General features: G+C 43.2%; 1 protein-coding gene across 12 annotated transcripts in view; it reads left to right on the top strand.

Annotated features, from left to right (window-relative positions):
* RAPGEF4 (Rap guanine nucleotide exchange factor 4) overlaps positions 1 to 13,238 on the top strand; it is a 285,602-nt gene that overhangs the window by 52,881 nt on the left and 219,483 nt on the right. For all 12 annotated transcript variants that reach the window (XR_011233694.1, XM_069470899.1, XM_069470936.1 and 9 more), the window contains exon 4: positions 12,417 to 12,563. Coding sequence is in view for 11 of the 12 variants with exons in the window: in XM_069470899.1 (XP_069327000.1) it covers positions 12,417 to 12,563 (147 nt within the window). In the remaining variant the exon portion in view is untranslated. The remainder of the gene's footprint in view (positions 1 to 12,416; positions 12,564 to 13,238) is intronic.

Genomic DNA, 13,238 nt, shown 5'->3' with positions numbered 1-13,238 from the left:
CCTCCTGCTGCTTGAGGCAGCCCGAATAAGTGATGATGGAGAGAGGGGAGAAGCTGAGAAGAGAAAGGTGAGGAAAGAGAGGAAAGGGGAGGAGGGTGAGAATTGAGGAGGGGAAGCTCAGGGAGGAGAGACTACGAGAGAGAAGAGGAGGAAGAGCAGACGTGCCAAAGGGGGTGATAAGTCGCATCAGCACCGATGTGCCCACACACCAGATATCAGAGCTGGCCTGAGATTTGGGAGTTATTAAAATAGCACTTGGCCAGGGGCTTCAGCAATACTGCCCTGGATCAGTTGTCTCTCACCATGGGGTCCTCGCAAAGAATAGCTGAGTAGCACTTGGTTTTAGCTGTGGTTTTAAAGAAATTTTAGTAAGCCTTTAATCTTGGATTTTAGCTGTGGTTTTGACCTCAAAACCAGTGCAGAGGACTTTTCTAAGCTGGACTTGGTCTTCTCTTGGTTGTTAGGAATTATTGGAATTATTAGCTTAAAACCAACCTGGTTTAATGCCTTCTTCATGGACTTCATTCCACAATGTTCAGCCAGAGTGTTCTGGACTGATGGGTATCACTCAGATAAAAGGAAGAGAAAGCACATCAACCCCTATACCCTCCAGCCCTCCAGAGCGTCACGTAGCCTGAGACAAGTAGGGTCCAGCCTTCCAGCCTGCTCTGGGGGGCAGAACATGGGTCCAGCCACACGAGAGAAAGAACCTAAGGAGAACGGGCGGGATGGCTGAACCTCTTTTCATGCCAAGATGCCTAAAAGGGAGAAACAAAAACTACACATCCACCTGTGCTGGCCTTGTAATGGGCTCTGGGTCTCTGCCCAGTAGCAGGGTGGGCTAATCAGGATGATTGTGCCCTGTGTAAGTCAGGGTTCTTCAGAGAAACAGAGCAGTAGGACCTAGAGACAGAGATTTATTTTGAGAGATTGGCTCACACAGTTGTGGGGGCAGGCAAGTCTGATATCTGTAGGGCAACCTGGCAGGTTGGAGATTCAGGTGAGAGTTTTTGTTGCAGTCTTTTTGTTTGTTTGTTTTTGAGAAGGGGTCTCACTCTGTCACCCAGGCTGGAGTGCAGTGGCACAATCATAGCTCACTGTAGTCTCGAACTCCCGGGCTCAAGCGATCCTCCCACCTCCGCCTCCCGGAGTGCTGGGATTACAGGCGTGAGCAACCCACATCTGGCCATTGTTGAAGTCTTGAGTATGAAGGCTGGAAACTGGCAGAATTTCTTTGTTACAGTCTGGAAGCAGAATTCCTTCTTCTCTGGGAAACCCCAAGGGAAACCTCTTTGCTCTTAAGACCTTCAACTGATTGGAAGAACACTCACCTTAAGGAGAGTAATCTACTTTATTTGAGGTCTACTGATTATAAATGTTAATCATATCAAACAAAAAATCTTCACAGCAACAGCTAGACTCGTATTTGGCCAAATAACTGGCCACCATACTCTTGTCAAGTTGACACATAAAATGAACCGTAATATGCCCAATGGGGAGTGAAATGGGGGTGGGTGATGGGCCATCAGGGGAGGAAGAAGGAAAGACCTGGAATTCCTGCCCTAGAGACCAGAAACGATCACTGCTGAGTGCCTTCTCTGCCTCACGCTGTGCCAGGGCTTCCATGCACACTCTGAGTTAATCTTCCGGCATTCATGTCCTACCTTACCACTGGCCTTGGAAACAAGGCTTAGCAACCTTAGGGCCACGCACATGTACACAGGCAAACTAAGATTTGGATTCAGTCTGACATACTCCAAATGGCATGTTTTTCTGCTGCTCACACATGAAAAAAGGTGGGGGTGGGGGTGATAAAAGAGACAGAAGAAAAGCTCCAAGAGGCTAAGAGAGACCTGAGGACAGAGCAAAGAGGTCACAGCTCAGAGTGAAGTCTTTACAAGAGGGCAGGGCGGGGTTTCTCGCTAGCCTGTCCCTCCCTGCCCTGTGTGTCTGCCTTCTCATCCGAGAGTCAGAGGGGACATGGTGGCAAGTGCCCCTCAGTGGGGTGTTAGCCGCGTCCCTGAGCTAGGATGGTGAGAGCAGGGCGGGCTGGCTCCTGGCAGTGGGGCGCCTCCCGCAGGCCGAGCACGACCTCGCCGGCTGCTCACCACAGCGCCGCCCCGCCTTTAATACGATTAGTCTCATTTTACAGGCTACATGTTCCATAACTTGCCCAAGGTCAGGGCCGGTTCTTTGTGATTCTGGGGCTCAAGTGCTTGGCCTTCAGCGGTGAACAGGGGCCACGTGGAAGTGTGTGAATGGGAAGGAAGAGAGGTGAGGCTGAGCCACTTAGGAATACGCATGTGGGGAGAAGGACATTTTCCCCGTGGCTCCCCCGTCCCCACTCCTGCGTGTCTGATGCCGGCTCTGAGCCCCACACCCACCCACCTCCAAGCCGCTGCAGGGGGGGCCATCCCAGCCTGTTTCGGATCTGGAGATGTGCAGTGAAATGAGTGCGCCAGATGATGGGGTGGGACAGACAAGTGTGGGCGATGGGGGAGGGACGGTGACGTGCAGTCTGCGCAGGCGCGGGTGGCATGGCTAGAACGGATGCTGATGGGATGCAGGGTTGAGAGAAAGGGGGCTCCTGACTCGGTGGAGGTGGATGGCGATGCTGCCGAAGGAAGTAGGGAACACCTCAGGAAGGCAGCCCTTCACAGACTCCGCGACAGTATTTTTATGCTATGCGTTCATTAGGTATTGTTGGTTTGATGGATGTTTTCCCCTAAGCAAAAGCACTCTTATTAATATATGGTGATAGGAAGATACAACTATATATAGTTCAAGAATACATAGGGCATAAGTATCTTATTTGACTCATAAATTCACGTTCCCTTCCTGCCTGTTTCAGCTAGTGGTAGACACTCCCGCTGAGCGCGGGAACGGCCCCTTTCCTGTCCCTCACAGTCAGGCCCTTCCCAGGCAGGGCCCCAGAGCCGCACTCCGCTCCTGCTGCCCGGCTTCCCCCTTGGCTAAGTTCCCCCAACCCAAGGCTTCAGGAGACTGGAGGGGAGAGAAAAGCCCCGGATGGGGAAGAAAAATGTCCTACATCTCGGAGACCCTCCCCGAGGAGCTGGTGCTGCATTGCATTCACTTCTGTTACTGCCTTGTCCTAAGACTGAATTGTCCCAGAATTGTCCTAAGAATTCTGGGAAATGCATAGATTATTCTGTTCCTATTACTTTGAGGAACTTTTGGAGACTTACAAGTCCTTGCAAGTATCTTTCCATAAACTGTATTTACTTCACTACTTCATAAAACAAAACCTCAAAGACACTCTTACTGCTCTGTGTAATTGTCAGAGCATCTCTCCCAACTCTCAGACACTGTCCCCGATCCTGCCATGGCCATTCTTTGTCTTACCCTGTGACACTCGGAGTGCCCAGCAAGGGGACCTGCCCACAGACCACTTCATTCTCAAAAGTGTCCCAGCCTGGCTCGCACATCCGTGGAGATTTCCACCAGCAGCGTGGATCCTATCACACTGGAATTCATCCTTCCAGTTCCCCAGGGCCACCTGCCTGCAGCCTCACTCTCCTGCCTAAGCCTGGCCAGGACACATGCCTTCAGGTCTCCGCCACTGAACTCTGGTGCACAAGAACCTCTCCTGTCTCAGGTGCCCATGTAACTTCATTGGGCTAAAAGTCAAGACATTTTACATTTCCAGTAGAACGAATAACACTATGGGTGTACTTTTTCTCACTAACATTTTAATGGATTTAGGGTTAGAGGTGAACATTGGAGCAAGTTACAAGCAATAAATAAGCTTCAAAACAATAAATAGGCTTATAAACCTCACTATATCAGACAACATTACCCAGCTGTGTGTGTGTGTTTCAGAGAGAAGGTCCTGTTTTTCTCTGAAGATTTTATAGGTGAGGGACATTTCTGGCAGAGTAAATGCCTACATTTTAGAAATCTGTAACAATTTAATCTTTACACAAAAAAAGTATAAATTTTTTCTAGTCAACTGGGTGTGGTGGCTCACGCCTGTAATTCTAGCACTCTGGGAGGCCGAGGCAGGAGGATTGCTTGAGCTCAGGAGTTCAAGACCAGCCTGAGCAAGAGTGAGTCCCCATCTCTATTAAAAATAGAAAAAATTAGCCGGGCATGGTGGCACATGCCTGTAGTCCCAGCTACTCAGGAGGTTGAGGCAGGAGGATTGCTTGAGCCCAGGAGTTTGAGGTTGCTGTAAAGTAGGCTGACACATAGCACTCTAGCCCAGGCAACAGAGTGAGACTCTGTCTCAAATAAATAAATAAACAAAAAAAATTTTTTTTTCCAGTTATATGAAAGAAGAATTTCTGATGGCTGCTGACAGAATAGAAGTTCATGCTGCAAAATAGGGAATGAATGGTTTATGGATTCATTAAAACTTCTACATCTCTATTACAGGTGCTTTTTTAAAGTATTAGTATTTAACTAATGCAAGGCACAGTGGTTAAATTCAGACCTCCTTTGAAATTCTATCTCTGCCACTTAATTGTCTATGGGTATGCATGGTTAGATTACTTGTAAATTGGGAATCATAATTCCTACCTTAAATGAGCTGATTTATGTAAAGCACTTAGTACAAAGCCTGGGATAGAGCAAGAGATCCTGTGCTTTTGGTTTTGTTTTGTTTGTTTTTTAAGAGATGGAGTCTCGCTCTATCGCCCAGACTGTAGTGAAGTGATCATAGCTCACTGCAGCCTCGAGCTCCTGAGCTTAAGCCATTCTCCTGCCTCAGCCTCCCCAGTAGCTGGGACTACACATGCGCCTTTGCAACCACCACCTGAGCTTTTTAAAATTACCAGTTCAAGAAAGAAAAGTTGGTTGCCTAGAATGAAGTGCTGTAGGTTGCAACATCTGCAATACTGTTATTTTGTCACAAGAGGGCAGTGCTAGAATAGAAAAAGCAGGAAATGTTTTTGGGATTTGAAACAGCAAGTTTAATAATATTGCGCAGCCATTTCATGGATAAGAGAATCTGGGCTGCACTTGGCCTCGGTCATCACTTAATCTCATCCCCTCATCTGTCACTGTGAACTTATCTGGCGAATTTTAGCCCAATTTCAGAAAAAGATCTCTTACTGATTTTCTCCGTGAAGTAATGTACGTTTAGTTGCCCTCTCTTCTTTGCCTCTGCAACAAAGATGTTTTTAAGCCTTACATTTTTGTTCACGAAATTTGAAGGAAAGGCATGTTTTGCTGTAGCATAGATTTCTCTATCTCTCTCTCATTCTGTCTTTGCCTCTCTGATTTTTCCATTCACTCACTTCGCTCCATTATTTTTGGACAGAGAACGTCACCATCTCATTTTTCTGAGCACATTTCTGAACACGTTTATTGAGCCCATAAAACGTGAAAGGTGCCAAGTCCACAGCAGTTGTTTGTAATCTCTTCCCACTTATCTGTGCTCAGGTCAGGCTATTTGTTAGGCTCTGATTGGGAGTTCATTTAGCATCCTGCATCCTGTATTTAGTTTTGTTGCCATGTAATTCTTTGTTTGGGTGGATGTAAAACTGCTCCACAGTGCTGGACACATTGGCTCTCTGCTAAAATGGGCTGGTCTCCCTGATTCAGTTACCGGAATGCTAATGCTAGTCCATTTTCATCAAACCTTCCCACCGCCAGCTTGCCTGATCTTGTTAAGCTGTGCCTAACATGCTGATTTTAGGGAAGTGTTCTAAAAGTAACAGACCTTGTCTTTGCTGTTTGTTAGAAAACACAGTCGACTTAGAAGTATTTTGCCTTCCTGCTTTGGCAATAAATCGTTTTGACAGCACATACAATCTAACATCTTGACAAATTAAGAGATTGGGTTCCATTAAATTTTATTATTTGAAAGGACTTGGAGCACTCAGTAAATTCCAGTACTAAATTTAAGCTCATGAAATAAACCAAAGGGCTATGAAACTTAATGACAAGTATTGCCTGCAGGCCTAAAATAAAAATTGTAAAAGTATTTGCCTTGTAAGAGTTTATGTTTCTGGGCCAGGTGCAGTGGCACACGCCTATAGTCCTTGGGAGGCCAAGGTGAGTGGATCACTTGAGCCCAGGAGTTTGAGGCTGTACTGAGCTATGCTCAAGCCTGCAAATAGTCACTGTACTCTAGCCTGGGCAGCATAGCAAGACCCCATCTCTAAAAAAGAAAAAGGAATTTATGTTTCTGGCCTCTATACTTATGAAGGACCAATTTGTTCCTTGGTGTTAACACATTGTGTATTGAAAACAATAAATTTGCCATGAGACAATGAACTCTTCTTAAGCCCTGAATATGGAAGTGAGTTAAATGTGCATAATAAAAAGATCTGATAGCCCTTGAAGCTACAGGACTGTGTTTTAAAAAAATCTTGATGTACTTATCACAGATAGTTCTTATGCCTCTTTTATTAATTGTTAGCTATTTTAAATTTCATCAGAATATCTATAACTTGTGTAAGTTAGATTTCAGCTAATGCTTATACTCATTATTTGCAAGACACAGATTTCTTAGCTTGGATAATAATTTTAATTATCAGCGACATGTAACCATTGGCTTTCTTAACACCATTCCCATTTTCATACTGTAGCTATGTTTATAATGAAACAAACAAGTAAAATGCCTCATATGAGAATGCCTACTTTAAGAAAATCCAGGATACCACAATTCACATGTACAAAGCAGATAAATTAAGGGGTGATTAGTTGCAATACAAAATGATTCTTTGATTTACAGCATGATTCCTCAGAAGGGTTCCTTTGAAGACAAGCTTCCCTGGAGAGCTGAAGTGTTTTGCAGATCATTCAAACCACTTGACATCCAGACTAGGGGACCCAGAAACTTGGGATTTAAGTGTTGAAAACCATCATTAGTTGAAGATTAATGTAAAATGAATATAGAGATTCTCTGTTATTTAAATAATAGAAAAAAAAAAGAATTTGTTTTTTAGAAACATGGATAGCTATACGTGTATATAAAAATGACTAAGTTAGAAATAATATTTTCCATTATTTATGGAGCCCCTACCATGTGCCAAGAACTATACAGGACTCTGTCTATATCTTATTTTATTTCTACTTAATACTTCTAATAATCTTATTAGAAAGATTGTGCCTACTTTATAAACGAGGATACTGAAGCTCCGGGGAGCATTTTGCTCAAAGCCACCGTTAATAATTGGCAGAGATGAGTCTGGGTCTGCCAAGGCCCATGTTTTTTTCACTCTGCTGCCCCCAGGGGATTTTCCCTGCTGAGCATCGACTGTTCTGACTCTGGTGCTTCCACATGTGTGTCCTCTGCCTGATGTTGCACCTCATTGCATCAAGGGTGGCTTTGTTGACATCTTTATTAACTTACCTAATACCAACTTTTATGAACAGAGTTAACTAGACCCTGCATATCCCACTGAAAACACCGTGCCAAGATACTGTTCTTAACCTCAGTGGGTGCACAGCCAGGTAGAGGAGAGCCTGGAAACTGCAGGCTGCCCTTGGTGGCAGCGGGAAATGTCTAGACAGCGTGTGCGGGCAGCACTAGGCAAGAGGGGGAGAGGAAGCAGGAAGGTGGGTGACACAGCCCCCAGATCAGTGTGGGAAGGGCCAAGGCAGGTCTAACAAGTGGGAGCATGATGAGGCCTGGCCCGCCGGTGCCGATGGGAGAGTCAGGAAGTGGGCCCGGTGGTGGACGTGGGCGGTGGGCTGACTAAGAGGTCTGGCCACAGAAGGACTGCGGGAGAGAACTGGGGCCCAGGGAGGGCTGTCAGGATAAGACATCACCACTTGGAGAAGAATTAGGATACCCAGCGGGTTATGAAGGCAGAGACTCAGAAAGAAACTCGGTTTCTCCAAGTGATGTAGGAACTCCATTATTAGAAATGGGGCACAGGATCAGCATGGGAAAGGCAGAAAATGCTGATTTGATTTTTAATTACTGGCTTATGATTGCTTAAATTTCTCCTAATGAATAAGGGGATTTCCTGGGATGGATTTGATCCTCTAGGGAGGGTCAAGTGGACCCCATGTTGGAACTAGAGGATTACAGGGGGAGAAATGCCAAGTGTTTTATATTTTCCCAGTGATTTGGGCTTATTTGGCATTCAATAACTATACAGGTTGGCTGATGGAAAAAAGAACCTATACAAATTAAATTAATATCTTAATCAATTTTCCTGCTGAGCCTTGGCAAGAAGTACTTATATTTCCTATGACAATTTAAGAAGTATAGGGATAGATAATTAGACTAACTAATTTCTAATCTCAGCACTTCTTATTAGCCATGGTTTTGCACAATTTACTGAACGTCTCTGAGCCTGATTTTGCTCAGCCTGTAAAATAGCAAAAATAATAATACTGATGTTGCAGGATTGTGTTAGTACTACTGTTAATGAGAATAGCCACAGTTTTGAGTCAGGCACTGTGTTTTGAGTCAGGCACTGTGCAAAGCAGTTTAAATACATTGTCTTATTTATCTGTTGTAAGAAATAAATGAAGCATCATGGTCAAGACACCTGGTCCAGTGCCTGGCCCAGTCCTCCACTCACAGCCATGCATACCCACATGTGTGTTGCTGCACAGTGGGATATGTACTACTATTAAGGCTCTGTGGGTAAGTAAGATCTGCATTCCTGAAGGAAGGGAAGGAGTGATCAGGTGGACTGATAGGAGATAGCTGGATCAGATCGGAGGAAGAAACCAGAGGACATGTCAGCAATGTGCTATAGGTCATTTTTTTTAGAAGCCTATTGCCCCTTGTTATACAGTAGAATTGATCTCGGGTGACCCAGTATGTCTTCCTAACACAGTGAACTCTTCCCATGTGCCAGCCAAGGCATACTGCACTTACGATGTGTCTGACCCAATGGTGAGTGAATAGCTGGTCTCTGTCCCCATCACAGAAGTCTCTCTGCGAATGCTGGTGTGGTCTAGCACCTCCCCAGAGGTCTCAGTGCCATTTAGGACCCACAGCCATGGTGGCTGACTCACTCTCTTGTTTTGGGTTTCCCCAGAAGCAGACCGGAGACAAGGATTTGGCTGCAATAGTTTTTTGGAGATGACCCCAGGAAATGTGGTCAGGGAGCGGGAAAACTAGACAAGGAAGGAGGGAGAGCCAGTGAAAGTGTGTTAATAAGAGACTTTCCACTGTGGGCAACTGGGCTCACTCCTTCAGGGGACCGTCTAAGGAGCTGCAGGGCAAGGAAGCTGGGATATTTCTCCTCCCACTCTCCTGCCTTCTTGGTGGAGGAAGCACCTTATAGGCATTGATTGCCTAGCACTCTGCCCACAGGCAGAGCAACAATGCAGATGCTGGAGGTAGGATACCGTACAGAACTGTCCAGAAAGCTACCAATGACTTCAGGGGTGGGTGGGGATTCGGCAGGGCTCCAGCAGCATCTGCTAAACCCACCTTCGTATATTGAAGACATTAAATCTTCATTTCTCACTTGAAAGTCCTCGAAATAAATTGCCATCTTACTGAAAAATAGGACATTCCTTCACTGTTATTGTTTCATATTCCCTGAGTAGGGAATTTTCTTCAGTCTCTATGTCACTATAAACATGTTGGTTCAGATGGCCTCTTTGAACGTGGCCTCTCCGAACATTAATTTGCAAATGAACAGAAAATAAAAATGTTATTTTAAATAATCCCTATAAAGTAAGGATTGAAACATGAGCAGACCTCTAGAGTATGTGAAAGCTTAAAATAAATCATAATGTTACATTCAGAAACAGACACTGTCAGCAACAGGCTAACACATGCGTTAAGCACATCTACTGGGCTTCAGAGTTAGAACTCTGACCTGTAGAGATCTGGTTAGATGTTGGCATGGACTGAAGGAAGAGTGCTTCTTCCACATGGGCTCACATTTCTCCTGTCCGTGTTCATCCTGCCTTTTGACGTCCATACTGAGCAACTTATATTGGTTCTGCTAAATGAGAGAAACTTTGGATGTAAATTTCATCATATGACAATTATTTTCTGAGCACATTACAAGGCCCTGCCTGGGATTCCAATGTAAATAAGACCTAGCACTCATGGACTATAAAGGTAGTGATTAGTCTATAGAGTGAAAACATTCTTCTTGACACCTTCTACTTCCCTGTGCCCAGTCACACCAGTGCCCAATCCATACCCCAAGCTCTATTCAGATTTCTAAGTAGAGTTGTCCAAAAAATACTCCGAACCTGCTGAAAGTAAAGTTTGAACTTGTGAGTAATAGTTCTTTCAGGTGAGGTTTTCCAGTTCTGATTTTAAGATCATATCTTGTGATTTGTAACCCTCTTCCCCTAAATTGGAATGGAACGAGTGTGAAGGAGGAGGAGATATAAAAAGGACTGATCTCACACTCAATTCTGGTAGGAGAATGTGGGTTCCTGGAAACAGCCAGGGTGCTTGAGCCAGTGATCCTCCCTTTGCAGAGGAGGTCCTGACACAGTGAAATACACTGAGAAGTGCGGTTGGCAATACTACCATGACTAAACTTTGTTATACATGATATATATATGTGTGTGTGTATATATATGTGTGTGCGCGTGTGTATGGTAAAGTTTAAGTCTCCTTTGGTCTTTAGTCTTTATTACAAGAGCTGTTCAGTGGCAAAAAGACAGGCCCATGTGCATTTCACAACCTCTGTTTTTCTTTGTGTACTGTTTGATGACAAACTACATGTGTCAGGGATGGGAAGTGATAAAGAAGAAGACTGGCTAATCCATATGCCCTACAACTAGCTCAAGAATAAGCAAGAACTCCCTAATTCTTTTGCATTAGACTTTGCAAATAACCGTGGGTATATAAACTATGTGGATGGTGGTGACAGTAATACTTATGGTCCCTCTCTCAAGTTTTAAAATAGAATTTAACGTTGGAAAATATAAATTAGGTGAAAGAATTGTTTCTGAAGGGTTCAAGTGACAGAAAAATGAAGTATGTTAGTGGGAGTTTCAGGGGAACCTGCTATTGTAGAGAATTTGTGATAGTGTATGATTTATCATAGTCTATCTTATATTTTTATGAGAATTTAAAAATTACTCGGAGATACCTAACTCACTGAGTATTGATATTTCAGTTCTGGGGATATTTTTTTTCTGAGTGAATTTGTTTGCAGTTGACTTTCTGGAAAATTTATTAGCAGGCTATTCTTAAGTTCTCCCCTGATCTTTTATTCTTTTCTGAGATATTATTGATTTTATTTTCCTGAACGTAATTTTATATGGTAATATCTGTGCTGAAGCAATTTGCTATGGTTCAAGGAACTGGATTCTTCTGGGCATTTATCTTAGTAATGTGATTACAGAGTCACTAACTTGATCTTAATAACATTTGCCTATTATTGTATATTAGGTGCATGAAAGGAAAACGGTGCTTTCTAACTTAGCGGATTACCCTTGTGTAGCTCCCTTAGTTTATGATGCCTTGCAAAATTAATGTCCAGGTGATTTTGAGTGGCTATTTGCGTTATCTGAAACTAGTTAAGATTAAATCCAAACATTATCACGAATGTTGCATGCAGAGAGGAAATTACTTTTTTAGTAATCCTTAAGAAACTTTTAAATCATTGATTCACAACATTTTATAAACTAGTCACACTATATTTCATCGAATGATGTTTTTACTCTGTTGTGGCTGCAGGAGGCAGCATGATACAAAAAGACTGGAATCTATAGTCAGATAGACTTGGTTAGAATCTGTCCATACTACCTCACTGTGTGAACTGGGGTTGTGGAAGTTCATCACTCTGACCCTCAGTTTCCTCATTTTTTCAAGTGGACCGACATAATAACATACCTATTGCAATTTCCTATTTAGATATTGTAACTGCACCCTTTCACTAAAAAAAAACAAAAACAGAAACAAAACTGAGTTCATCTTCAATAGATTTCTCTCATTTTCTTACAGCAGATAGTAATCAGTTGTATGAAAAGATAAGGTTATTGTTAGTAGCTTTATTCATAATATCCCAAACTAGAAACAACCCAAATGTCTACCAATAGGATTATGGATGAATAAATCATGGCCCACCCACAGAATGGAAAACCACTCATCAATATGAGGAAAAAATTGCTGATCCGTGCAACAAGATGGATGAATCTTACACATGTTGTGTTGGGCAAAAGAAGGCAGACACAAATAAAAGTATATTGTCTAACGCCTTTTACATGAAGTTCCAAAACAGGCAAAACTCCTTTATGGTGCTAGAAATCAGAACAGTGATTACCTCTCAAAAAAGGGATCTTGCCTGGTAAGGGGTACAAGAGAACTTTCAAGGGTGATAGAAACGGACTGTCTTGATTTGGGTGATTAATTACACCAGTGTATCTATTTGTCAAAACTTGTTGAACTGTACAATTAAATTGGGTGCTTTATTTTGTACAAATTATACTTCAATTAAAGGAAAGAAAATTCACCTATCCATTAGATACTTAATTTCCTAATGACCAGTTTTTGGGATTTGCAGGACGCAGTGACCATCTGTACCCTTGGAATTGGGACGGCCTTTGGAGAGTCCATTCTGGACAACACACCCCGCCATGCGACCATCGTTACCAGGGAGAGCAGCGAACTGCTCCGCATCGAGCAGAAGGACTTCAAGGCACTATGGGAGGTGAGCCCCAAGGCTTCTTTGTCAATTAATGCGGTTTCAGAAAAGAAAGGGAGCTGCCACATGGATAATAGCATTACAGTCAAGCCTTAATGTGTTCTGTTCTGAGCTGGTGGATGGAATTTAATTTTCAAAACTTGTTTTTGAAATGAGTGAGTAAAAAAGCCATTTTGACACAAGACATATATTTTTTTTAATTTAGTGCTTGCTCAATTTTCTGTAGTTTGACATACCTTATAATTATTTCTTGAATGACCATAGAGTGTTTTATGTATTTTCCCCCTCCTATTCAACAGATGTATTCTTAACCAGCGAACAAAATACTTTGACATTTTCTTTTGCATTTTAAAAATCATCATTGACATGTTCCCCGGGAAAGTGGAATGAATGGGGTTAACATCTGCTTCATTTAAATGCTTTTAAAAATGATGTGCCCTATAATAAGGTATGGGAAATGGAGGTGCATAAAAATGTCTGGTTACTGGCCAACTTCAAAATGCATAGGTGGCACAGCAGTGGATGGACGCCACCAGTCCTGGTGGCTTTTGCAGTTACTGATGCTTACCAGTGCCTCTTAGGGTATTGCACTCATTTACAAGTATGAGGAATAAATCATCTTATATGTAGCAACGGCAAATAGAGCACTTGAGAAAGGCCCACTAAGCCTTGCATCTTTCA

Source organism: Eulemur rufifrons, chromosome 1 (assembly GCF_041146395.1).
Source record: "Eulemur rufifrons isolate Redbay chromosome 1, OSU_ERuf_1, whole genome shotgun sequence".
NCBI lineage: Eukaryota > Metazoa > Chordata > Mammalia > Primates > Lemuridae > Eulemur > Eulemur rufifrons.
The sequence above is the reverse complement of the archived record's forward strand: the minus strand, read 5'-3'. Positions and strand labels throughout refer to the sequence as shown.